The 27986-nt window shown below is 35.9% G+C and overlaps 1 protein-coding gene across 1 annotated transcript in view; it reads left to right on the top strand.

Annotated features, from left to right (window-relative positions):
- Ptpro (protein tyrosine phosphatase receptor type O) overlaps positions 1–27986 on the top strand; it is a 108972-nt gene that overhangs the window by 39063 nt on the left and 41923 nt on the right. The window contains exons 8-15 of the mRNA XM_076855342.1: positions 498–618; positions 1316–1509; positions 2447–2558; positions 5959–6110; positions 7201–7321; positions 22986–23125; positions 25746–25878; positions 27832–27952. Of these exons, the coding sequence (XP_076711457.1) occupies positions 498–618; positions 1316–1509; positions 2447–2558; positions 5959–6110; positions 7201–7321; positions 22986–23125; positions 25746–25878; positions 27832–27952 (1094 nt within the window). The remainder of the gene's footprint in view (positions 1–497; positions 619–1315; positions 1510–2446; positions 2559–5958; positions 6111–7200; positions 7322–22985; positions 23126–25745; positions 25879–27831; positions 27953–27986) is intronic.

The following is a 27986-nucleotide window of genomic DNA, read 5'->3' on the forward strand; positions in this document are numbered from 1 at the left end:
CTTTACTTTCTCAATCTATTAAATGAGAGATTTGAACTAGATAATCTCTGAGGTCATTTCCATCTTTATAATTAGATATTATGTGCTTCTAAGTGACGAGAAACTAAAGACATTTCTGCACCGATCTTCGCATGTAATCAGCTGACACTACAATTTAGCATGTCAGACTGTCCTTATGGTATTGCTGATTTGATTATGGTTAGAGGCTGATGTGTCTCTAGTGTGCAGGGCTACAATTGACATTGATGCCTATAAAGCAGTTCATGGGGCTTATTAAATCCAGCCATAGAATTGGAATGTTCTGGGTTCCCTTCAGGGTTCACATAAACTATAAATCATCCTAATTTTGAAATCTGACCTTTTCCAGCATAAGCAAAGGCTTCTGGATTTCAAAGTCACTGTGGTTCCTCAGAGGCTCTGAATACCACATAAGCTTCTGCAAATCCTACTCTGAAAACCCATCTCTAAATAAATCTCATTGGGTATTTGGTTTATAGGTAAACTCAAGCAAACCTATTATTGAAAATCTGGTTCCTGGTGCCCAGTACCAGGTTGTGATGTACCTGAGGAAAGGCCCTTTGATTGGACCACCTTCAGATCCGGTGACATTTGCCATTGGTAAGTTCCTAGCAACAAGAATAATGACTTATCTTTCTCAGACTACTGGTTGGAGGGGTGCAATGTGCAAGCTTGAAATCACTATCATTGCATAAGGAGTACCTACACCAGTTCACCCAATAGTCTACCTTCCAAGTATAGCGTACAGTAATGAAGGATTGCAGCCAGGACTCCGTGCCCCATCTCACAGGCACACACATTCTTACAAACATAGATGCCAAAATCCTCCGATCCTCACTTCCCTCCTATAAAATGACATAGTATTTTCATATAACCTACACACATTCTCTTTAAACCATTTCTAGATTACTTATAATACCTAGTGCAATAAAAATGCTGTGAAAAGAGTTGTTATACTACATTATTTAGGAAATGAAGACAAGAAAAAAAGTCATTCCACACAGATGAATTTGAGGGAAGAATATTTTCCATCTATGATTGGTTAATCCCACAGATGTGGCACCCACTAGTACACAGGGCTTACTGTAAGGAATGACTAGAACTGAACACTTAGTACATCCTTAGCATTTACTACTTGGGGGAAAAAATCAGGTGCAAATGTATTTACTTTGGCTTTCAATGATTTTGTCAGAAGGGTAAAAGCCTTATTTTTAAGTAGAAGTTTGAAGCCATGGCTGAGATATTCAACACATCTTCTCGGCTTTCTATCCTTACTCCCTACCCCTCTTCTTTTTAGTTCCCACTGGAATAAAGGATTTAATGCTCTATCCCTTGGGCCCGACAGCAGTGGTCCTGAGCTGGACCAGACCTTACTTGGGAGTGTTCAGAAAATACGTGGTTGAGATGTTTTATTTCAACCCTGCAACAATGACCTCGGAGTGGACGACCTACTATGAAATAGCAGCGACGGTCTCCCTGACTGCGTCTGTGGTAATCGCCCCTTAACCAGCTGTCACACTTCCCTAGGTGACAGATGTGTCATAAAGAAGTGATTTGTAAATCAGATCATTTTGTAAACACACAGAGGTAGTTTTGCTATTTTCAAGGCTTTCAGTTATTTTTGCTTTTAGGGTTTGGGGTATTTGGGGTTCTATCTTTGTTTTTAAGAGAGAGAATTCTGTGAAACTACCTTTACCCCCTCAATGGAATTTGTCAATGAACACTTTTTTTTTTATTGCATTTGCCCAAAGCAGAATAGATTTAGAAAGTGTTTATTGTGCTTCTCTGGTCCTAAGGAGGAAAACACAAAATGTTTCCCTCAGGCATTCAATAGTTATTTGACCCTGTTTAACTCTAATGATGACTCTTTCTGGAATCTACAAATTGGTTCAATACCTATATTACTGGGTCATTACAGAATGGTTTTCACAAAACTATAAATGATTTTCTCTGTGAGACTAAATAATTTTTTAAAGTATAGGTTACCTGCAAGTTACGCGTGAAGTATAACAATTATCCTCTACCCTGTGAGGTCTGTAGTAGTTATCACCCAACAAGACTCTGGCTCATGGTCCATGTTGAAAGAGTATAGACTTGTGAGAGGTCACTTGTCTAATAAATAGGGAGAAGTACATATATGGTTACTTACAAACAAGTGCTATTTCATTGTGTATTAAAATTTAGGAAATTACATACGGAAGCCAAAATTGGAAATATTTGTTTGTTTATCATTGAATCATCTTCAAAAAATTTTAGTTTTGTATTTTATTTTATTATGGCTCACTTCATTTCAGAAAGAATTACAAATACAAGACACAAAAAAAGGAAAATAAAAATTAATTTTATTATGACCCAATGAAAATGCACTACTCCAAAAATATTACTTTCCTCTTAGTCCTTTGTCTCTTTGCTTTTTTGCCCCATTCAGAGAATAGCTAATCTGTTGCCAGCGTGGTACTACAACTTTCGGGTAACCATGGTGACATGGGGAGAGCCAGAACTGAGCTGTTGTGACAGTTCCACCATAAGCTTCATAACAGGTGAGCATTGTGTAGGAGATGGTTCGATGACAGAGAACCTTATTTTGAGCAGGTACTAAGGGGCCACATCTCCAGAAAGGGTCAGTCATCCACCCAGCACTGAATGAGCATCAGTTTCCTGGGAGATAATATACTTGATTCTGATCATTTGTTATTTGTTGAATTGATAACCTTTAAAAATGAAGATGTCATTTTTATTCTTAGTTGCTGCCCTTGACTTAGTTTTGCTCTGATCATTGCCCTTGACATGTGCTTCCCAATTGGGATTGATTAGAACAGGGGTATAGCAGCAGAGCCTTCGGCTTTACACAGCACACTCAATTGACCTTACCCATGCAATGAGTATATTTGTTAGGCAGCATCCATTTCCTTACTAATTAAGCCAGTTTTAAAGACACAGCCTGGCTGTGGTAGAGTACATTGCAGGAGTTCAAAGTAGGCTTTGAACAGAGATCTCCTGGAGCAAGTTAACTTTTCTACGCCTCAGGTTTTTTACGTGCAAAATTGAGAAGACAGTGGTATCAATTATCTATTATTATTATGTCTTATTTCCTCTTTATTGAAGATGTTACTTAGCAAAATACGTACCTCAAAGTTGAGGTACTTAAAATACTACTTAGATCACTGAGGAACTTAAATGATATAGCTATACTATCAACAGTTAAAGAAAACAATGAAAAATAGAAATTCATCAAAAAAAACATTAACCTTGTTGTTTGAACTAAGAGATTTCAGGAACTTGTTTTTGGACAATACACTCTACTTGTACAGAGTTGTACTGAGAGATTTATTGTTAATTAGAATTATTAGATGATGAATAATTTTGCCAAAATTCTTTCCTCGTTGGACATCTAGCTTTCTTCTGTTCAAATTATTAATGAAACAAATGGAAAGAAATCAATCAGATGTGAATTCTTACACAATCAATTTACATGATATGTCATTTTCTTTACAAATCAATATCCAAAGTACTCTTTTTTTTCAGATGTTAACAGTAATAATTGCATATGTAAGTGAAAAAAAAAAAGACTAAAAAAAGGAGAAAATACCAATCCTTGGAAAATCACTGTGCTAACCTCTTGAATGCATTAATGATCACCTACTTTATAATTAAACTTCACTGTATCAATAATTCTTAGGGTTCAAGTTTCTTGAAATTAGCTTTCAGAGAACACTGTTTCCTTCTCAGGCAGAACAGCTATCTGAAAAACTCAGAACCAGTTTCTGCTCACTTCCAGCTACAGAGCTTGAACAATTATCTTAATGGTCCTGAGCTCTTGTTTTTATCAGTGTATCTAAAATATTGCCTGATATTTAGTTAATAGGGCAAAACTTTGTATATTCAAATACCCCCTTAACAGATTCTTTGCAGTGTCTCAGAGAGGGCCATCAGAAACAAAATATCTTAAGAGTCACCATTCTGAGTGGTTCAAGGTGTGCCTTTTAAACTAGGGAACTGAGCTGGAGTAAAATGTATAATAGTCAAGGTGCACATAGAAGTCTGGATTAAAAAAAAAAAAAAAGTGGTTAACAAAAGAGTTATTTACCTTGATGAGCAGTTAACAGTCCCCAGCACGCTGGTCTTTAGGAATTTCTTATCTTTTCCTGGAACAAACATCTCAGCCATACTGACACCAATGGTCTAAAGTATTATTATCTAAGCATATTAATATAGATGGTTTCAATTCTCATATCCATAAGTATAATACTTCATAGCATAGTATCAGAATTAAATATAAATCACTATTAAAGTATATTTTATACTTATTTTTTAAAGCAATGGAAATTATATTCTTTTTTGGCCTTTCTTACAGGATTTCAAACAAGGATCTTATTTATAATAAATGAGTCTTTCATGCTTTATTTCCCTATGAAATTTAATTTAATTTCCCTATAATATTTCCCTTTGAAATTTAATCTAATTGCCAAATTGATATAAAAGGAAATAGGAATAAAATATTTGAATTAATTGTGACTAATTAGAACCTCAATTCCATTATCTTTGTTAGGCAACTTTGCAAGACAAGTCCATAGTTAATTGGGCTTGGATAGCAAATAATGATTACTAAACAAACAGTGACATCTGGTGGTCTTTTAGCACTATGATGGATTTTGAAGCAACAATATGGAGTACAAAAATCTGAAGACCGGTGCTTGTTGGGTTTGCTATGCATTGCTGGGTTTGTAATTTTAAAAAGTGTTCTTGTCCTCACTAAAATTAGAACATGAGAAAATATCCTTTGAGGAAATATGTATAGGTATTTGGATGTGATAAAGTACCCTGTAATATCTTAAAAAGCTATAAAGAAGCCACAGCTATTTTTTCCTATATTAGAATATTCTGAAATAAGATGTGGGCATTGTTGATAGTTCGTGATTATGTAAAGCATGCTAGAAATGCTAATTCCTATTACCTATGAAACAGAAATGTGTTTTTATTTATATACAGGTATTAAAAGTTTTCAGTGAATAATTGTTTTTGAAGGCATAGTCAGTTATATATGTTTGTTATGAGTTCTACCAGCATACTAATGAAGAGAAAGCTTCATGATTTACATAAATGTTCCTCCCATTTTTGTTGGCTTTGTGCTGCATTTCAGACCAGAATATTTCATAGTTGTCATGCCAACTTACATGTATAAATTAAATGTTTCTTAAAATCTTTAGAATTACCAGGTTCATTAAAATATGCTTTCAGAGCTCATGTTTTATAAATCTTGTGATGAACTCTGCTCCTAAATTAGCAATTTTTAAAAAATTTAACTGTCTTAGGATGTAAAATAAGCACAGTGTTAGAATTTAGCTTTGTGGCATAATTTTAAAAACATTATTCCTTCTCCTTTACCACTTAATTTGGGCAATACTTCTTGAAACCACAGGGCTGGACGTTGTCAATGATTCTGTTTTGTTATCTTATGGAAATAACATTTGCCTTCTATCCTACTTAGAGAGCTATTATATTCTGTTCTTCACCTTTCTCTCCTTTTGCTCCTTATTCCCATCAACATCTGCACTGTACCACAATGGCAGAGATTTTATACTAAAGGACCCCAAGTTTTCCAATACTGCTTGGTTAATAACTTTACCAATGCCTACTAATTGACTGAAACAAGCGTACCCAAGCAAGAAAACATACTAGGAACCCTGTAACTGGATCACATAACGGGGGCACCATTGGGTCTAGCTGTCTTGTGTTTGAGATACACAAGATGAAGTCCCATGAAATAAATGCCCACCTTGTACCCAGCCTTCTCTCCTTCAGAGAGATCCAGGAGTCCCCAGGCCATTGCCTGATGTTAGCTTTAATTCCCTAAAATGTTTCTATATGGGATTTCATCCTTTCCTGATAAGTACTTTATTAGTCCTTTGTACTAAGTTGTATCTCTTTCCTCCCTCATAGCCCCAGTAGCTCCAGAAATCACTTCTGTGGAATATTTCAATAGTCTGTTATCTATCAGCTGGACATATGGAGATGACACCACTGACCTGTCCCATTCTAGAATGCTTCACTGGATGGTTGTTGCAGAAGGAAAGAAGAAAATCAAAAAGAGCGTATGTTTTTTTTAATTCAAATATTAGGCATCTCAACATTTAATAGCATGGACTATTGAAAACCACAAGCAAACATTTATGTAGATAAACATATTTTGTATACCAACTGGCACTGTTTGAGCTCAGGAAATAGATCAACCCAAAATTACATTCTTTCTTATATAGAACTTATCTTTAATCTCTAACAGTGAGTTGTAATAGCTGAAATAACTATTGGTTTAATTTATATTTAAAGTTATGATTTGAGATCATTCTTCAGGATGCCAAACATTTCTAAGAAAATGATAATTAACAAATTTCAATATTTTCTCCATATATCACCAACATCTAAATATTTGGATACACTGAGGAAATTTATTTCTTCTCTCCAAGTTTATTAGCTTTTAAGCATTGTGTTCATTAGGATACAGACTAAAGTACTATAATAAAACAAACAAACAAAAAACAAGATACAAGTTTTTTGTTGTTTTTAATTATAGCCTAGTATGGGTCACCCAGGTCCTTTCTATTTTCCTGCTCCATTTGCCACTATGTGGAGTTGTCATTTGCACAGGAGAAGTTCATTATCATTTTGTCCATCCTGCAGTCTGCAGGAATAAGGCAAGAGAGGACATGGAGGCCCAGCACTTATAGAATATGAACTTGTTCATTGATCACATGCCCCCGCCCCAGCTGCAGGGGAGGATGGAAAATGTAGTCTTTAGGTAGAAAGCCATGTCTATAGACATAGCTAGGTTTCTTCTGAGCCTTTCAGAATGTTTGTATTGGTAACAACCCAACAATATCTTTTCTAAAATCTGCTGCGACTATGTGGGAAAACATTAGAGCAATATCTATATCAAATAAGGGAATGGATTACTGAATTGTTTTATCTGGAGTGGATATACAAGTTTAAGTCTCCTTGCATTTGGCTCAAATGAGAAATTTGTATAATTTTCAGAGAACATAACTTATATGTAATATAAGTAATATAATTGTAGATCACAGCACAAAACAGAGAAGGAATGGTGCTATAGCCTTGTAATTGTGTAGAATAGTGTGCTGGTTCATTCAATAGAAGTTTAAGCCCTGGATTTTGGTGTTCTTCCAGGTAACACGAAATGTCATGACTGCGATTCTCAGCTTACCTCCGGGAGACATATACAACCTCTCAGTAACAGCTTGCACGGAAAGAGGAAGCAACACCTCCACACTCCGCCTTGTCAAGCTAGGTAGGAGTATATGGGCAAGTGTAGAAACTATCACACTGGGAGAACTCGTGCTTGATCCCTTAATTCAGTGTGGGCTCCTTGGCTCAATGAAATAATAACAGAAAACAGCTAATTCTCTCTTGTAAAGAGGCAGAAGGTAGACATTTATATTACCCAAAAATATAGTCAAGTTAGAAAAAGTTTTTATGAGTAAAATGTATATTATGCTGGGAGACAGGTGTATTTGCCATTCTTAAAACCATAAATGAACACAGTTCGTTTTAAAGATGGATGAATGTTAGAGAATATCTAGTACAGTGTTTTTAACTGTTAGACAACATCCCCTTTTCATATAAATGGCTATTAATTATCTTAAATAGATACTTATAGCTAAAATAACCCCCACACTAGTTTTTTAAAGTTGTTATAATTTCATATGAATATAAAATCAATATGAATGAAAAATATTTATAACAAAATAAGAGTCCCTTATGTATGTGTGTTCAAACACAGCTACTCTGAAAGACTTATGAAGTTGCCTACTGCATACACATAGCTCAAATGAACAAGTTTATGTTTGCAAGAACTGACCAATAGTCCTGATAACTTATAATTTTCAGAAAATATAACCATAAATATATAAAAGAATATTTTTAAATGATGAAAGGAACAACTGAAAATAAATAAATTAATAATAAATAACTGAGAAAGCCCAGATACAAGTGTGCCCTAGAATAAATCTAGAGTTAGAGTAAATCAGAAGAAATTAGAAGTATTTGCATATGATGAGACCAAGAGGTAGATAACCTTAATGTAGAGATAACATACCAAGAAAACAATAGACTATGGATGAGGGAAGGTGAGGAAAGTATTCTTGCAAATGAGCTGAAACTTACTGTACAGTAATGTCAAATAATTCTTTATAATTTGACATACAACTTGGAAGTGACACTATGTAATACAACATACATCTTCTAGAGTAAAATAGTGACTACTAGAAACTAGGAAGGGTAGGACGGATACAGGAATAGTTGGATAATGGTTATTACATAATAAGATATACATTTAGTTTCTGATCCTATAATTGGCAGCAGGCAATGGAGAATGGATTGGCAAAAAAGTTGTGTTGGGACAGTATCAGTATGAAAACAACTCAAAAGTGAATTCATAATTTCAATAGGTAATGTTCACAACATAAATCTCTTACCACTTTTATATCTCAAAAATTTTAAATATATGGAAGACAATAACAAAACTATTTCCCAAATGGTGATACAGTTTACTGATATCAGGCTTTCAGGTGTCTATAATATGTGCCTGAATCATCTTTGTTCTCTCATATGTTCATGTGTGCAGCTATGAGTAAGGAATGCTTTATTAGTGGAATAACACCTTGGGTAGCATTATGTCTGTGAGGCATTTTTAGAAAATCTCCAACAAAACAAAACAAAAGCTTTCTTTAATTTATTCAGTAGGCACATTTCTCTACAACTAAAGGCACTGAGTCTTGAATCCTTTTTAACTCACACTTGACACAATGAAAACTAAATTCTTGTACTAAACCCCTTTAAAATTATGCATCGTGTAGTTGGAAATACATGATGTTTTGAAAAGATACTATGGGAAGAAAAAGTGCATTATTGAACAATTTTTAAATGATATCTTCGTAATCCGTTTAATATGACAACTTTCTTCTTAATTATTTTACTTAATTCTTTGAAAGTTTTTCATGCAGTAAAGTGCATGAAATTTATTTTTATGGTAAATTATTCTTGTGTGACATTCTGAAGTCATGTGGCATATAGGAGATGAGACAGTTTTTTATTTGAAATCCTCTTGCTCATTGTGGACAGCCAATATTTGTCAAGTCCCTGTATTCTGACTACACAAAACATTCCTACATGTTTCCAAACACATTCAAGGTGACAATGCTTCTCACTTTGGGAATCAAGTACACTGCAGGTAATCTATGCAGTGGCCCATGCTTGAATTTTAGAGAATACCAACTTCCAACATGGTATCATCTACTTATTAAGATAAAAACTTACCTTCCTATTTCAGATTGTGTCTCCCATGAATTCAAAGGTCAGTTCAAAAATCATTTCCAGGTAACCAGAACTACTTGAAGATTTCACTCATGTCCTCAGTATCTTTCTTTTCCTAAGCTTTATCATTACATGTAGCTGTGTGTTTGAGGTCCTGGCTTCTTTCTTCAATTAATTTGTATAATCAATCTCCTTTACAATGCAAATTCAGAGTGTGCTTACCAAAATAACATTTTCATTGGGCTTAGTACAGGCTTCTCTGTCATGGAGCCCTGAGAATATGGGGAGAAGCTATAATTAGTACAATTATGTCTTCATTGGGAGTGTAAGTTGAAAATCAAGATGCTCTCTCAAACATCATGAGGTCTTGGGCTTCCATGTTTGCCTGATACATAGGACTGTCTAAGCCAACTGGTAAATTTCCGTTAAACTTTTCAAGAGTAAAAGGCAAGCTCCTAGATAAATTATTTTTATGAAATAAAAAAGTTTTTCTTTATTAATATCTTAATAGCAGATGGAATATTGTCTCTATCTTGTTCTTCCCTGAAAGACAATCTATACATAATATGCCTTTTTTTTTTCATGGCAACTAAATAATCTAACTTTTTATCCTTTTGACAAAACATTCTATTTTTCATCACTAATCATGTTATTGTATTTTAATAGCTTTCCCAATTTTAAAAAAATATTTTTTAGTTGTAGTTGGACACAATACCTTTATTTTATTTATTTTTATGTGGTACAGAGAATCGAACCCAGGGTCTCGCACGTGCTAGGTGAGCACTCTACCGCTGAGCCACATCCCAAGCCCCTAGCTCTCACAATTTTCCATAACACAATGCCTTGCCACCTATAACTGCTCAATATATATTACTGAATTGAATTGAAATAGTAGACTTCAAGGTTGAAAGTGATAGCTAATATTTAACCAAAATAATTTCATCTTTGATAGAAGTGAAATAGCATTGTGCTTTTAAAATAACTGAATTGAAGTTACTTTTTGTTTCACAAAACTTTATACCATTTTGTTTCTTCACAGTGTTCATTTTGGTGTACACAAAAGTCATATTAATTCTACTTTACAGGAAAATACAATTTTGACACACATTTTCATTTGAATCAGAATACTCTTATTAAAGCTTGGACCAAAACTAGCTGGATTAATCAGCATTCCAGCTTCTCTGACAGAGGTCTCTTTATGCTATGTCTATCATAGGAGGCAGGATTTACCTCTGAGGAAAGAAATTAAACTACCGATGACTATAGTATAACATAAATTAATCCAAGATGACATGTGCAAAGGTAAAGAGCCCTTTCTCAAAATAATTGCCAAGAATTTTCAATTATAATGTCAACAGCAAACATCTACATTAAGACACATACCATCAGTGGTGCTATTTACAGAATGTTGAGCCAGTCCTCCCACAGGGAATTTCTGAGTGCCTGCAGTTTCATGGTACTTTGGTGGTATGTGATGACCAGTCCCTTTGGAAGTCAACACAAATGTTAAAAATTAAATCTGTACCTAAGACCCGTCGTGTTGGAAGAAACCACTGGTCTGCACATGACTATGTTTTCAACCAATAACCAGTCATATATCTGAGTCTTGGTGAATCCAACTAGAACTTTGGGCCAACTTTAGGAGGACTTAGGAAGTATATATCAGAGAATCAGTTTTCCAACCTTAAAAAAAGGAGGAAGAAGAAAGGAAAAGAAACAAGAATGGTAAATGTTGGACATTTACAAGACAACTCTGTACTAATAGAACATTCACTTATTAATTCATCTAACAAATATATATTGACAGCCTTGCAAGCACTGGTGAAAAGTCAAACTACTTGTAGCAATGAACCCAAAGCCTTCTTTCACAGTAATGTCACAAATAACTTATGATCTAGTGAAGAGAAAATGATAAGTGTTTCACAGAGCATTAAAGCAGGGCACTGTGGTACAGTCACTGTGTGGTTAAAGGTTTCTTTGAGAGAGCCATCAAAGCTGAGGTCTAAATAACCAAAGAGGATCATCCACAGAAGGTTGGGGAAGTGTGCTATGTGGAGGGGATAGGCAGAGACCAGATTGTACAGGATTTTGAAGGCATTGAGGTAGAATTTTATATTTAGAGCCATGGGACATTTAGAGGATTTAAAAACATCTGACTTACATTTGAAACAATCCCTCTGGTAGCTTAAGGGAGAAAGGATGGTTGAGTCAACAACCAATAAAGGGTTATTTGTCCCAGTTCAAAAAATAACATTCTAATCCAAATAAGTCCCATGAGAAATGATGGAAACCTTGACTAAAGTGGTTATAGTGGAGATGAAGAGAAGTAGACAGAATTGTGGAGCTATTTTGAAGGTTGTGTCCATCTTCTGTTGGGACAGAGATGGGAAGTGAGAGAAAGAAATTGACACTGACTTCTAGGCGTGGCTCTTGAGCAACTAGGATGGATGGTTGTACAATTCATTGAGATGGAAAAGTCTTGAAAAACTAAAGGAGCACTAAATTTGGAGTCAAGTAATAATCAAGGATTTTTCTTTGGATATAAATTTGTGGTAACTGTGGGACAAATCAAAGAGCAGATGTTAAATAAAGAGATTATTGATAGATGTGTCTGGAAATTGAGGAGAATTTCTAGGCTGGAAAGATCATTTGGGGGCATCTAAGATGAGGTCACCAAGTAATAAGATAAAACAGAAGAGCAGAGAAGCCCTGGATCTAGCCTACAAGAAACACTTCAGCACTTTCAGATTGAGCCAGGAGAAGCCACCAAGACACTGGGAAAGACTAGCCAGTGAGGAAAGAAAAAACCCAAAGACAGGATTTGCATACCACCATTGTGAAACTTCTGCTTTTTCCTGCCCACAGACTTGTGCAGGCAGAGTCAGGACAGGAATCCTGTACCACCAGTGCTTGGAGAGGGCTTGGGGATGGCTGGGTGCTGTGCTGCCTTGCAGCACAACAGAGCCTAGGAAGGCTGGACCCACTCTACCCCTGGCAGACCTGGGTCTGGACACAGGATCAATTCTTTTTATCTGTTTTCTGCATATTTGTTCCTGAATTGGGTTTTCTGTAAAACCTTCATTTCCTTCATAATACATGTAACAAACAAGGGAGGATCCCCACACCCGCTCTGTGGTTTTCTGTTCCCTTTTTATAATTTGGACATTAGGACAACATTAGCTTGATTTTCTGAATCTCAGTCATGAAAATTTTTGAATAGATTAGAAATCTTTAAAACATCATTTGGCCACAGACAAGGGGAAAAACAGAAACACTTTGAGATGTTTAGAATTGGGGAAGTATTAGATCCCTTGTCCTCTCTTTCTTCAGTAGATTGCAAATAATTATGGAGTTTAATAAACTGGGTTTTCTGACCAGCCTGTTGTACCTGTGTCTCACTCCCTCTTAAGAACATTTGTTTATCATTTTGTTGAAGCCATGGAGTTTACAATTTTGGAAATAGTTGCTTGAATATGCGCAGTCCTTGGTTTTAGAAAGGAGTGGGTTAAGTGTGTGAGTCATACCTTACTGAAGTCTGAAGTACCACTCCCTAGCCACCCTTTTCTGGAATCCTCTCCTAATATATAACTAATGTTATTTTTCTTATTCTCTCCCCCCATACACACACAAAAAGAGCTAAGTAAGTTGAGAATATGAATAAATGGTGTCAAATAGCACAGAGAGAAAGAAGATAAAAAATGGACGAATGAATGAATGGATGGGAAGAAAAATTGAGGAAAGGAAACAAAGTGTGCATATCTGCAGCATTTATTATATACACATCCCTGTTATACACACATACCAGTCTCCCCCCCCTCTCTTGCACACACACACACACACACACACACACACACACAACAATAAAGTCATATACTTTTTACAAACGCATTCATTCATTTTATCAACCACCAAACATTTAGTCTGCTTTTACTATATGCCACACATTATTCTGGGTTCTGGGTATACACAAATAACAAAAATTTTTGGCCTGTTCTAGTTCAAAAAAAGGGATGATAAATATAGCTTCATGGATGTTGAACAGTGATGTTTTGTGGGGGGAAAAAAAAGAAGCAGCAGCAGCAAAGGCAGTGAGTGCTGAGGGGTAAGTGCGATATTTGTTGTGGGTGGAGTAAGTGTCACTGTGACGTGATGTTTGAGTCCAAACCTGAAGGTGAGGGGATGAAGCAAAGAGTTACGTAGGAGGTTATCAGGTGAGCAGAGGGAGTCACAGGTAGAAAGTCTTGGAAGCATCAGTGAGCCTGGTGATTTCAAAGAATAATCAAGAAGGCTATAGTAGATTCAACAAAGGGGAAAGTAGTAGATGGTGGGCCAGAGAGGTAACAAGGGAGCAGACAGTGTGGGGTCATTGAAGAGCGTTTTCCTGAGAGGATGCTCCATGGGATGGGTTAACAGAGGAGTCACAACACTGACACATTTCACAGTAGGATCCTGGTGGGAACTGTTTAGGGCTGAGAGCAAAAGTACAAGACCAGTTAGGTAAGATGACCACACATCTGTATTGCCTTAGGCAATACAAGTTTGCACCTCTTATGGATCAGTTAAAATCTAACAGAGTCTTCTTAGAAATCCCCTTCTTCCCCAGATGATCCAAGTTGGACACATTGGGTTCATTATAATTAGGCAGAATAGCACGATTTGTTGTTACATATTCAAACATACACATATAACAGTACAATTTGGCCAGTTTTATTCTCCCGTACCTTTCCCTTCTCTCCCCCTAACCCCCTTACTCTCAACTCTACTGGTCTCCTTTCTATTTTCATGAGATTCTCCCCACTTCCCCAACCCCCCATTTTTCTCTCAGCCTCCACATATAAGAGAACACAGTACCCTTGACTTTCTAAGTGCAGTTTATTTTTTTTAACATAATATTTTCAAGTACTATTCACTTACCTTCAAAACACATCATTTAATTTTTCTTTAAGGATGAATAAAACAATGTGTATATATCCCACGTTTTCTTTATCTAGTCATTCATTGCCAGACACCTAAGCTAGTTTGATAATTTGGCTATTGTGAATTGTGCTGCTATAAACCTGGGTATGCATGTAGCACTATAGTATGCTGACTTAAATTCTTCAGGATAAATACCAAGGAGTGATACCACTGGGTTATACAGTGGTTCCATTCAGGTTGGACTTTTATGATCAATTATATAGTTCTTCAAAGTCAAGAGACCATTGATATCTATCCATACAAGAAATTGCTGGCATCATACTGGTAGCAATGAAAAGTGCTCACATAAAAAAATGTATTGTGAAGGCAGAGCTGAGAGAAACTACTGATGAACTTAAATGTTGTCTCCAAATTAGTGGTAAGACACCAAAACCTAGGATCTGAGCAATTGAAAGGACAGAGGTGCAAATTATTGAGTTGAAGATTATAGGACAAAGTGATCTGGAGGAAAGATTGTTAAGTTCAGCCTCTGATTGGTCAGGAGTCCCAAGTGTCTGTTAAACATTACAGAAGAGATACTGCACTGAACAGGCTGTTAGATTAAGGAGCTTGGATTCAGTGCGGACTTCATGTATGGAAATAAATTTAAGAGTAGTCAAGAAACAGACTGAAGAAAGCAAAAAAGAATTCTATCCACGGACTAAGCTCCAAGCCACTTCAACATTAAGAAGTAAAAGTGACAAGAAAAAACCAGCAAAAGAGGATGACTAGTCAGAGAAGCAAGAAGGAGCCAAGGAAAGTGTGATATCATAGGAGCCAGGCAAAGAAGAGACTTGATGGTACAGGGAACACCTTATCATTCTGCAGATAAGTCAGGCAAGATGAAGAATGAGAACTGAACGCTGATCTGAGCAACCAACCTAGAAGTCACTGCAGATTTTGAGAAAAGGCATTTGGGTGGAGACGTGAGCAAAAGTATCCAATGTGAAGGAGCTCAAAGAGAATGCAAAGAGAAAAACTCAAGACAGCTGGAATAGAAAAACTTTTGAGAAATTTTATTATAAAGGAAAAAAGAGGAAGTGAGCAGAAGCTGAATAATAAAGAATTTATGAATTTTTGTTGTTTTTTTTTCTTTTCTTTTTATTCTTCAACAGAATGGGAAAAGCTTGAATGTAAGCTAATCAGAATGATTCAATAGAGCAGGGTGGGGGGGGGGAAACCAGTGATTCAGGATAATTAGAAGTGAGGCTTTAAATGACGTCCCTGATTAGACCAGAGGAGATGGCAGCCAGGAGAGGAGCTGAGGGTTGGGGATGAATCTTCAGTAAGACAATGAAAGAGATGTGGGCACTGATGAGGTAGTCAGAAGGGTGGGTGATGATGGCAACTGTGAAAGTCTCTTCTGATTGACTTCTTAGGAGATAATCATACATGTTCTTTAGGTTTGTAGGATATCATAATGGTTCTACAATTCTTCTTGTATAGACCTTTATGACCAGCAGTCACACATATATTGCTTTCTAGTTTAGATTTCAGTGATAGGTATGTCACTGTCCCATTGCTCTGCACTGGGCTTGAGACTCGCCAATACCTATCCTCAACACATCTCTCCCCATTTCCCACTGAAGTTCTCTGAGTCACTGCCAACTGCCTACAGCCCTGCCACATAGTGTCAGCACTTCTTTAAAAGCATTTCTTCTGAGCACCACGCAGTGACTGCATATCTTGCAAGTATCTTATTCTTTTCAATATATTGGAAGAATCTGGATGGTGGACTTGTACAGCAATGTCTGTGAAATCTCACACTTGAATACTCAGCAAGTATCCATCCTGAAAAAGTTAGTTTTCTGGATATCGTAACATTTCAGGAGACCTTGTTACCCCAATACGGAAATGAATGGAAAATACTCGTATTTTTAGAAGGTTTATTTTTATGGAGGTTTTAGATATCAGTTCTCATTCTCACATTATGTTACATTAGAAAAGTGACTCAGGCCCTCTAGATTTATGTCACCTACCTATAAAATGGAAATCTGGACTAGAATATCTTTATATTCCAAGTCTTAGAATTTCATTCAACCTGATTTCAAATAAAGGCAACCAAGTTAATGATACAGTGAAAGTAGGTAGTGATCTTTGTCTAAAAATTTTGTGGTACATAAATTTAACCAAAAAAATGCTAGGTTAAAAAAAAAGAAAAGAAAAAGATATATTTTCATTCATTCCTGAGATCTAAAAATGGAAGAAGTCAGATATTTTGTTTTGAAACTAATATTAATGAGAACTTTTTCTCCCTAATCTCTAGAAGTTACTTGAGTTGCTAAAACTATAAACCCACCCAATGACTCATAGAAGGAGATGTGATATTTGCTGTCATTAAATTAGACCATAAAAATATATTTAAAAAGTAATGGCAGTGATATATTTCTAATTCCTGAGAAAATCTTATGTTTTGTATATGAAAAGGACCTAAATGTAATTTAATGCATTTTTTAGGTGCTAAATATTTGCCTGAATGTTTTTTTACATTTCCCAATATTATTTAAAAATATTCAAATGACTGATTAAATGAATTTAGGAAAAGAATCTCCCTAAGTTAATGAGAAAAGACCTAATAAACTTCAAGTCTGACAAAGGCTACCATTGTTTGATATAAATATTCCTCTTCTTAATTTTACTGCATGTACATCTTAATTCACCATGAATAATTTCTTGACTTCTTGTTTGTTTTTTCCCTTCTAACAGTGCTTTCTTTTGCAGATGTTTTTTTTTTCAGTGACTTGAACTTAAGTTATGCAGCTTTCACTACCTACATTGCAGATGTTTTCTTTGGCCAAATTGAATATTAGTTACATAACTTATGCTGCTTACCTTAGAACTGCTTGAGTTGAGAAAAATAAAAATTTAAAAGGCTGACTATAATATAGCATTTAAAGACTCCCAATTCATATCTGTATACATGCAGAAGATTCTAGAAATTTTCTCTCAGTGAGGTTAAAGATTGAAAATAGATTTTGGTCATGCTGATCACAGGTTAAGATGATTTTTACAGTGCTTTTCTACTGACTTCCTCTTATTACCAATGTCACACATTTGTACTGTGACTTATCAAGCTTAGAGGTTTAAAATGTAAACAGAGAAACTACTGGTCCTTATGGAAATAATTATGACCTCATAAACATCATTTGCTAGGTGGTTACATCAATGAGTCACATTAAAATAAGAAACACTAATAACTAGCAGATAGATTTTAGACAATAAGTACATTACACTCTGTTCCAAGGTACATTAAGTCCATTACATCTGTTTCCTTTGGAATTCCCAAGAAAAATAAGAGATTTCTTTTTGCTAAAGCACAGAATAAGGATGATACCAGCTCATACTTCACAGAAGGTCACTTTCACTCCCTAGAGACCCAAGGCAACAACTTGAGCCTCTCATAATCCAATCTAAATTAAATGGTAGAGATTGTATTACAACCTTTCATTCTGATCATGTTCTGTGCATGGCACTTGACTCTCTTATAAAATTAGATTAGATTCCCAACCCAAATCCAGAGAGGCATTGAATGGGAGCAAAGAAAAGGAAAGGGAGGACCAAATAGTTGAATATAACACCAGCAATGTTAGAAAGCTTTTAGACTATCTAAAAGCAAGAAAACCTATATCTTTGTTGTATTTTGTAAAAACAGCATATTTATTCCCTTTACCATGTATGCAACACTCATCAATACTGTGGATTATTTTAAGCAAAAGGAAATTTGACACTTTAGAATATGGAATATTAAAGAAGTTAAGATTTAAAATGTCACTGAGCAAGATATAAAGTGATACCCAGGAGATGATCTCTAACTAATATCTACCTGACCCTATATAAAATGTGTGTACATCTCATTTTCTCTTCATAGTATTGTTGGGGTCTTTTTATACTTCTGTTTTATGAGATAGAATGTAATTGATATTTTTTATAATAAGAAACTATATTGGGTGGCTAAGACTGCCATAACAAAATACCACAGACTGAGTTGTTTAAACAACAGACTGTATGACCAATGTGGTTCTGCAACCTGTACAATCAGAAAAATAAGAAATTATACCCCATTTGATTCAAATGTATAAATTTTCAAGATCATTGTACTGTCATGTGTAACTAATAATAATAATAATAAGCAGAAATGAAAAATCTGTGTTTTACAACACAGCCATTTGCCATGCATAGGGACTGAGCACTTGAAATCTGGCCAGTCAAAAATAAAAGATGCTGGGAATGTGAAGTACAAATTGGATTTTGAAGTTTAAGCATGAAAAAAAAAAACATTAACGATTCTTTATATTGATGCTACTTTGTGTGGTTTGGGTTAAATAGAATATATTAAATTCTATTCACTTGTTCATTTGATAACTGTGGATTTACTTACAGTTATGGAGGCTGAAATTCCAAGATCGAGTTGTCAGCAAATTCACTTTCTCTTAAGGTATCTCTCCTTGGCCTGTCCTCACATGGTATTTTCTTTGTATGCATGCATCCTGGCATCTGTTTGACCAAATTTCCTCTTCTCATAAGGACATTGGTCAAATTGGATTAGGCCCAACCTAATGGCTTCATTTTAACTTATTAACCTCTTGAAAGGCCCTGTCTCCGAATACAGTTACATTGTGAGGTTTCAAACTATGAAATTTGGGGATATTCAATCCCTCCCATGATGTAGATAGAGACCAGTCCAAAAGTTTCTGCATGTCAGTATACCCCTTATCATGTACAGTTGCCTGAACAAATTTAAACATTAACTACTTTTAGTCCTGTGCCTGAGAATGGAAAACATGAATCCCATAAACCATCAAGGCTATGGGCCTAAGCTGACATTGTCTTTTCATGGGAGGAAATGAACAACAAGGAGGGGTCCTCTAAGCAGCTTCTGCCAAGGATTTCCAGACTTCTGCTCTAGCAAATAGGAAGGAATACTCTAACCCAGTACTGTCCAATTGGAATATGATGAGAATCTCCTATGTAATTTTTAATTTTCTAGTACACACATTAAAAATAGTAAAAAAAGAAACAAGTGACTTGGATTTAATATATTCTATTTAACCAAGACTACACAAAGTAGCATCAATATAAAGAATCATTTATATTTTCTTTTTTTTCATGCTTAAACTTCAAAATCCAATTTGTACTTCACATTCATAGCATCTTGTATTTTTATTTTTTTTTTGAGAGAGAGAATTTTTTAATATTTATTTTTTAGTTTTTGGTGAACACACATCTTTATTTTATTTTTTATTTTTATGTGGTGCTGAGGATTGAACCCAGCGCCCCGAGCATGCCAGGCAAGCACGCTACCACTTGAGCCACATCCCCAGCCCAGCACCTTTCATTTTTGACTGGCCAGATTTCAAGTGCTCAGTCTCTATGCATGGCTAATGGCTATGTTGTACAACACAGATTTTGCATTTTAATACACTCTCTGGGAAAAATATTGTCTCAAGTAGTCAAATTTAATCATATTATACCCTCACTAATGAAATCTATAATAACTTTATTTCCTTTAGGATACCAGAGTCAAATTTCTGCCTGGTTAATTTAAAGAATACACCTATCACAAAGATAGTAAATAGTGCACAAGCCAATGACTTGGATATGTTACTCATTGACCTACAGAGCTCACATGCCTATGTAGTTGGGGAAAGAATACAGTGATGATGGGTGCCATGACCTTGGAATAATCGCTTGTCTCCATATTTTGCCTGAAAAGAAGAATTTGCCACCTGGCTGTTAAAGTCCCAGATCATTTGGAGATTTTCCTAAGGATTCTGTTGATCACCTGGACTCGCATTCTCAGTCAAATAAAAAGAAATCCCTACTCTAGTAACTATGCCCTCTTCCTTAGACCACAGAGAGTTTTTTTTTTTTTATAATTCACAATAGTCCTTGACTCCACAACTGAAATATGAATATTTTATCAACATGATCAGCATAAGAAAAGGTAGAGAACATAAAAATTCAACCACAGTATATCTGAGTTACTTATGCTGGAATTCTGAATTTTCTAGTAAATAAATCCTGGCTCGTGTTTTAAATTTGGTCAATAAATAAGACACATTGAGTACCTACAGATGGCTAGTTCAAGATGAAGACAGATTAATTTATAAAACATGACATCTATTAGGATCTAGTAGGATTGGGACTTCACTCAGATCAAATAGTTGATAATTAAGCCAACAGAAAATCCCTGAAGGGATAAGTCATCAAGAGACAAAGTCATCAGAAAGCCTTTGGGGAGAAGCTAAGACTTTTTCTTGACCTCAGAATGAGCTGAATACAGAGAATAAAGAGAAATCATGTTGAGAGCAAGAACATTGCTCATGTCAAGTTCAATGAGAAGAGTAACTTTAACAGGGGCCAGCACTTGTGGGGTAGTTTGGTGATAAAACTAATGGCTAGGTGACATGCAGCCAATTTAAGTAAATCTTTAAAATGTGGTGCATTTAGATATGACACTGTAGACATGCACAGACAGGATTAACATGAGCCAGCGGCATCATAAGCTGCTTTTAGTTATCACTGACAAAAGGAAGAAAGAACAGATTAGCAGTAGGGAGGAGGGGGAAAGGACTCTGAAACAATCAATGCCTGTGATGACAAGTGCCTGGACATGCAATATATTTTTAAAAATAGATAACAGAAGATATGACAAGAATCATCAGCAGACATGCTCTCTGGGACTGAGAAGTAAGAGGGAAACCTCAACATTTTTCACTTAGACAACTGAAAGAATGTCTATGTTCATAAGAGAATCAGGAGTCGTGGAAGATAGTATTGATTTATGAGAAGGGGAGGCTGCCAGATTCAGTTTTACCATTAGGAGTTTGAGGTAATAGTGAGATATCAAAGTAGGCATAGATGATTGATTGAGTATGCAGGCATAAAAATTTGGATTCAGAGACTAGGATTTGGGCAGTGTTCATATTGGATAGCTAAACTGATTTTATCTATCTACCAAGAAGTGAAGTATAGACACCCTAGGGATTCTGAGTATAGTCCCAGAGATTCACTCTGAGGAGCAATACTGTAGTGCGCATTTTTTAAAAAGAAAAAAAAAATCCAGCATCAGCTTAACAAATTATCCAACTCTGCCCTAAGAACCTTACACTTGCTGCCAAAGATCACGTTCTTACATGAGTCAGAACTGCTGTAGGACTTGTTCTCTTATTCAGGATCCTACTAGCAATGACAATTTTTGAAGGATGTGGGGTGGAAATTGACCTCTGAGTTTCATCAGAAACTCTCGGTTTCACTAGTTTTTCTTTGCCAGAAGAGAAGTGAGGCAATGCAATGTCTGGAGAGTGGATAATTCATTGCAAATGAAAAGGGATCCTGACATCAATTGCAAATTTTGCTTGCCAGAGACTAACTCATCTCTTTCTTCCTTCAGCTCTCCTGCCTAACCTTGTCAAGTTGCCTCTGGAAAGAAATATGCTTCTGTTTAGTTAGACTCAAGTTGAAGTTACCTGCAATAAATCAAATCAAAACTGACTTTGACACACTTCTTGTTTCTGGTCAGGGCTACATGATAATATTCTAGAAAGAAACTCCAAATCTTCCCACAAAAGATATATACTTGTCAAAGAGGTGAACAGCTTTACAGGACTTTTTCAAACACTGATAAAATCCAGGCACTGGGGACCAATCTTGGGAGAGTGGGGTAGGAAGTGAAATAAAATCGAGTAACAAGCAGTGGACCACTTACAAAAGTGGTTAGTTATCTGAAGAGGACATACAGTTGGGCAGAGTATATGGCTATGTGAACCTGGAAGTAAGATATACCATGTCCAAGCAAGTAATGTCAAGGGGTTCTGACAGCAGGGAACAGGGACCCCCCGCTTCATACCTGTATATTTATTCAGGCTCAGCACTTTACCTACTGGAGGAACTAGAGGAAAAAGCATTATCTAAAGGACAGGTCACAGGCAGAAGACCAGGAGAGATTTAGTAATGAGGGACAAGACAGCAGAGCACTTATTAGAAATGAGGAACAGGCAGGGTCCTCAGGCAACCAAGCCAGTGACTCAGATACTGAGAATGAGTATGAGGGAATCCCAGCTTCCTTGACTGATTAAGACAAAATTTCTAAGATAAAAAATTTATCCCTAACATTGTATGAATCATCCAAGTCACCTTCCATCAATCCTTTTCTCTTAAAAAAAATCATATTTTCTGTTTAGCTTAATCCTTCCTAATTTTGACTAAATTTTCACGAGTCCTTCCTCTAACTGAAGTATTTTAAACTCCCTTTGCTCTAGGGAAAGGAAGGCAGGTTGTTGGCTGAGTACCAAACTGAACCTTTTCTTTAGAAGGGAGCACACCACTTTCATTTTCCCAGCCTTTGTTAAGTACATATTTTTGTATCTCTTCCAGAAAGTTCTGTATTATCAAGACAATGCTAACTCCAGGACAGATGTCAAAAAAAATATTACTAGATGAGGGCTATAATAAAGCTGAAGTAGAAAACAGAAGTGTTCCAAAAAGAGAACTATAAAATGGGAGGGGGGAAGAGGCAAAACCTCTTGCCTTCCGAGTATTTCAAAAGCAATGTAAAATATTTATGGGCTCTTAACTGCCTGTATATGGATTTTTTTAAAAAAAATATATTTACCTTCTTGTTAGTAAAATAAGAAGGAACACATTAAATTACATTAAATAATTTAAAAACTGTCTTTCCTCAGAACCAGCTCCTCCCAAGTCACTCTTTGCAGTAAACAAAACCCAGACGTCAGTGACTTTGCTGTGGGTGGAAGAAGGAGTAGCTGATTTCTTCGAAGTCTTCTGTCAGCAAGTTGGCTCTAGTCAGGAAACCAAACTCCAGGTACTGTACGTTTTGACTTTCTTTTTCTGAGTTAATTCTGATTAAGGTTAATTATCTGAGGGGAAAAAAAATCACCCATTTCTTTGAACTACGCAAAGTAATTTGCTCTTTTGTGTTTCAGTGATAGAAATTAATAGTATGCTTAGAACAAGCTCATGTTACAATAACCTTTTTTGATCTTTGTATTTTTATCTTCTATTCCTGATCCTTAGTTCCTCTAGGACATGCCAAGGAATAAAGGAATTGATTCATTTTTCTTCTTGGTCATTAAATTGATCAAGAGAATGAAGAAGCTTCCATATAAAATACAATTTAACAAATATGAACCAATTGTCAATTTTTTTTAAAAAAAGAAGCTTCCATATAAAATACAATTTAACCAATATGAACCAATTGTCAATTGTATAGAACAAATGGTAGAATCTATACTTGCTTTCAAAAAAAGTTCATATCATTGTAGATATCACATGTGTGTAGAAATAAAAGTGCCACAAGAAAGTCATTCTACTAAGAGACTTTAAAAGAAACACGCACATCTAGTTAGTAAGGAGGATAATTTTGTTGAAAAACAAAGTATATTTTTTGATAGTTATGGAATAATTTTTAGAATCACAAATAGCAGAAACAATAAAACACTGTGTTATTCACCAGGTTGGGATGAATGGAAGCCAAGAGAGCAGCTCTAAGTGTAGCAAAGCCGCAAGAAAAAATATTTTAGAGCCAGAGGTAGAAGGAAAGTGGCAGGTTGGTAAGCGACACAGTCTCCTGTAGTGTACAGGCTGATACTATGACCCTGATTCATTGCTGCTTTTTAAACAGTGAAGCTCATGAGATGGAGGGGGAGAGGGAATGCAGGGAGTATAAATCTTTTCATACTGAATGCCAAGATAATTAACTTTGATTCCTTTACCCTTTTGATATTCTTTTCTACAAAATTTATCTCTTTTTGATCTGTGCTGAGCTCTGGTCTAAGAATCCTTTTTGAAAATAAAGGCTCTGCCAGTAGTGGATTTTCTTCTCTGTAACTCCAGTGATGTCTTCCTTCAAGAACATAATGGTCAGTCAGCTACTTACTACAACTGAGTTCTCTTAGCAAGTTTTTCTTCCCCAGAAATTATACTTTTCTAGAATAGTAGAAGATATGAGAGCGGTAAATTAGTGCTGATGGCTATTTTCTCTTTAGGCAGGATCCTCTTCTGAAAAAGAGTGCTTGTCACTAACCTGGCCATTGTTCTACCAAGTTAGTGCACAAAGTTGCGTTGTTTTTGAGGGGTGCTGTTTAGTCAGCATTTGGACCTCTCTGACAAAAATATCAAGTGAGAACAACTCAAAGAAGGTAAAGTTTATTTGGGGCAGATATGTCTGCCCACAGATGGCTAAATCCATTGCTCTGGGCCCAGGGTGAGGCAGCACATTATGGCAGGAGGATCCAACAGAGAAGAAAGCCTGCTCAATTCATGATGGGGTCAGGAAGCAGAGAGAAAGAGAGAGGAAGAGGACACAGGAAAGATGCACCCTTCTAGGAAAAGCCCCCAGACTCCTTCAACCATAATCCCTCTGCCTACAGTTACCACCCAGTCAGTCCATTAAAACTAGGATAAAATGATTAGGTTACAGCTCTCACAATCCATTTGTTTTACCTCCTGCATTAATATAGGAGCTTTGGAGGATACCTTATATCCAAACTATAACATATTCCATATAAAAGCTAAAAATGCAGACAGAGGAGTAAGGCCCTTAAGATATAAATAACTGCCACAAGTCAAAAACATAAAAGCCAACAACCCCAAACACATGTTTCATATAAAAATGAATACAAAACATTGTTGAACATATAAAAATTTCCTCAGTCTCACTTATGGTAATAAGGAAGTGCAAAATAAAACTAAGATACAATATACTGTGTTGGAAAGAATGTAGAGAATAGGCATTGTCACATGTAGGTGGCAGGTGGGTAACTTGGAAAATGTCTATGGAGGACTATTTTTCAGTAGCTTTCAATGTTAAAAATGTATATTTTTTGACCTAGAAATCCAAGTTCTAGAAATATATGAGTGTATTATATTTATTTATGTCCACATAGTTTTTATGTACACACATATACATACATAATTAAGTATGTCTATACATGCATATGTTCTGACATGTATAAAATGATATTCACTGTAACATTGTGTATAGTAGCACAAAAAGTCAAAGATCACTTAAACTTTCATCAATAATAGGGCATTAGCAAAATAAAATATGACCATGCAATGTGCTTTTATGCATCCCTTAAAAAGAATAAAGCAGTTTAATCTGTATTGATGTGGAAGGAGTGCCAAAATATGCTAACTAGAGAGAAAAAATAGGTGAAACAATGTAGAAACTGTGACATCATTTATGATTAACTATGTCTTATATGTTTACACATCCATAAAATGAATATTAGAAGAAAAAATACCTGGCAACAATGGCTGCTCCCATGGAAGAGAAGTGGGTACAAGGAGAACAGAGAAAGAAGAGTGTCTTTAAACATTTTTATAATGTCCACAGATTACCTTCTCAACTATGAAAAATCATTTTAAAGACAAAATAGATGAAGAGTTGATAGAGCGTTTTTTATTTTCTGCATCTCCAGGAGCCCGTTGCTGTTTCGTCCCATGTCGTGACCATCTCCAGCCTCCTCCCTGCCACCGCCTACAACTGCAGTGTCACCAGCTTCAGCCATGACAGTCCCAGTGTCCCCACCTTTATAGCCGTCTCGACCATGGGTAGTTACATACATTAGTGAATCTGGTCTTTAGAAGTTATTCCTTTCCACATGTTCTTTACTTTTTCTTTTGAAATATGTATCATCTGTCCTTTTAATAGAACCAAGGTTCCCTTGTGGGGGAAAAAATCCAAGTTGTGGGGTCAGGAAGCACTTAATCTCAATCCCAGAGTACTTACTAAAATACCTGATTTAAGAAAATATATTTACTGTCTCTGTGCCTTTGCCATTTATCTGTGAAACTAGAAGAATAATATATGCATTTTTAGATTATTTTGAAGCATAAAAATAAAACACAGAAAGCCCCAGCATATGCTGTCTGAATGCTGGTTGCTGCCACCACCTTCATCCTCTTGTGCAATCGTGGCACAGGACCCCCATCAACTCAGCTTGGTTGCTCTCTGGTTGGTTATTCTTATTCTGCAATTTGAGAACTTCTGTGAAGCCTCCTGAAGTAAAGCCGCTGTTGCTATTATCCCTTCACAGGGTTCACTCTCATTTCTATAATATTAGTCCTCTATTTAACTGCTATATTCAGTGGTGACTGGAATGCAGTTTTTTTCTAAAATATTATTTTATTATAAAAAGGAGTTTATCTTCACGCAATAAGTTTTTTTAAAAAAATTTATATATTTATTCTAATTAGGTATAGTAACGCAACCACATCAATGTTTATAGCAGCTCATTCACACTAGCTATAACTGTGGAACCAACCTAGATGCCCTTCAAAAGATGAAGGATAAAGCTTTTTTATTTTTATTTTTATTTTTAATTTAATTTTTTTTTTTGCTTTCTATTTTTAATTCTTCGTTTTTCATTAGACAGGACAAAATTGACCTGAAAAAAAAATAGTTTAATGTGTCTCCTTTCTACATCCTATTACATCTTTCTAGGTATACTTTAATTTCTCTTATTCTTTGACATCTCCACATAAACCTAGTGCAACAGGTGATTTTATTAAGCTTATCTAAAGGTGAGAAAAATGACACCCAGAGGGTAGAAAGTATGCCTTCCCCAAATAGCAGTTAGCACTCAAGCATACCTGAATAACCTTTTCTACCATGAGACTGTTGTTCTGTCTGCTCAAGCACCCCATCCATGAACCGGAGCCCAACTGGTCCAAAGGGGAAGTTGCAAATATCAGAGCCTTAGGGATTAGCTCCTTAATTTTATTATCCATGCAAAGGATGGTTCAAATCTCTTCTGGCCCATTTTGAAGAGCTTTGTAAATCCACTCAACAAATTTACCTGCCTTTGATATCCTGCTCATTCATACAATATAAAGAACTAGCCAATGTATAAGTGCCACAGTAGATAGACCCATCATTATATAAAACATATGAAAAGGGCACAACCCCTGTTCTTAAGGACCCTCTAACTTATTAATAGGTTTAATCTCTTGGGCTGTGCAGATGGAAAACCTCTGAGCATATGGCTACAGATCATCAGAATGCCTGCTTCCAGTAATGTGTTAAGTGCTGCAGCAGATGGTAGCTCACTTGTGTCTTTTTCATATACGTTATTAATTGTGAGCAAAGTATTCAGTTGCACTTTCTGACTTCAAAGTCATGGGCATAAAATAAGAACCTGCCACCTTCTGAGCTTGTGAAAATGTTAAACAATGATAATACATGATAATGACTTGTAGATTTATAGTTTTCAAATGTATTCGAACCATGGCATTCTTCTCATTTTATAGTTCTCCTTATAAGAAAGAACATCCTGAATGTTGGAGGCTTTTGAAATAGGCTCAATTCTTCCAGCCACCTGAACACCATTTGTCAGTCTGCTAAGTCATAGTTGAGCACAGGTCATTGTTAGCTTAAGTTGTTTCATGTTTTGCTATTATAATCAGCATAAGTTCATTGCTCCTAAGATTAGATGAAAAGCTGTGAATGGTCCCGTCATTTCCATATTATGGAGCCTATAACTGCAATGCCTGGCTTCTCTTTAGTTACAGAGATGAATCCTAATGTGGTAGTGATCTCCGTGCTGGCCATCCTGAGCACACTTCTCATTGGACTGCTTCTTGTTACCCTCATCATTCTTAGGAAAAAGCATCTGCAGATGGCTAGGTAAGTTAAGTTTTGTTAATATTTTATCCAACCT

This window comes from Callospermophilus lateralis, chromosome 4, assembly GCF_048772815.1.
Source record: "Callospermophilus lateralis isolate mCalLat2 chromosome 4, mCalLat2.hap1, whole genome shotgun sequence".
Classification (NCBI taxonomy): Eukaryota; Metazoa; Chordata; class Mammalia; order Rodentia; family Sciuridae; genus Callospermophilus; species Callospermophilus lateralis.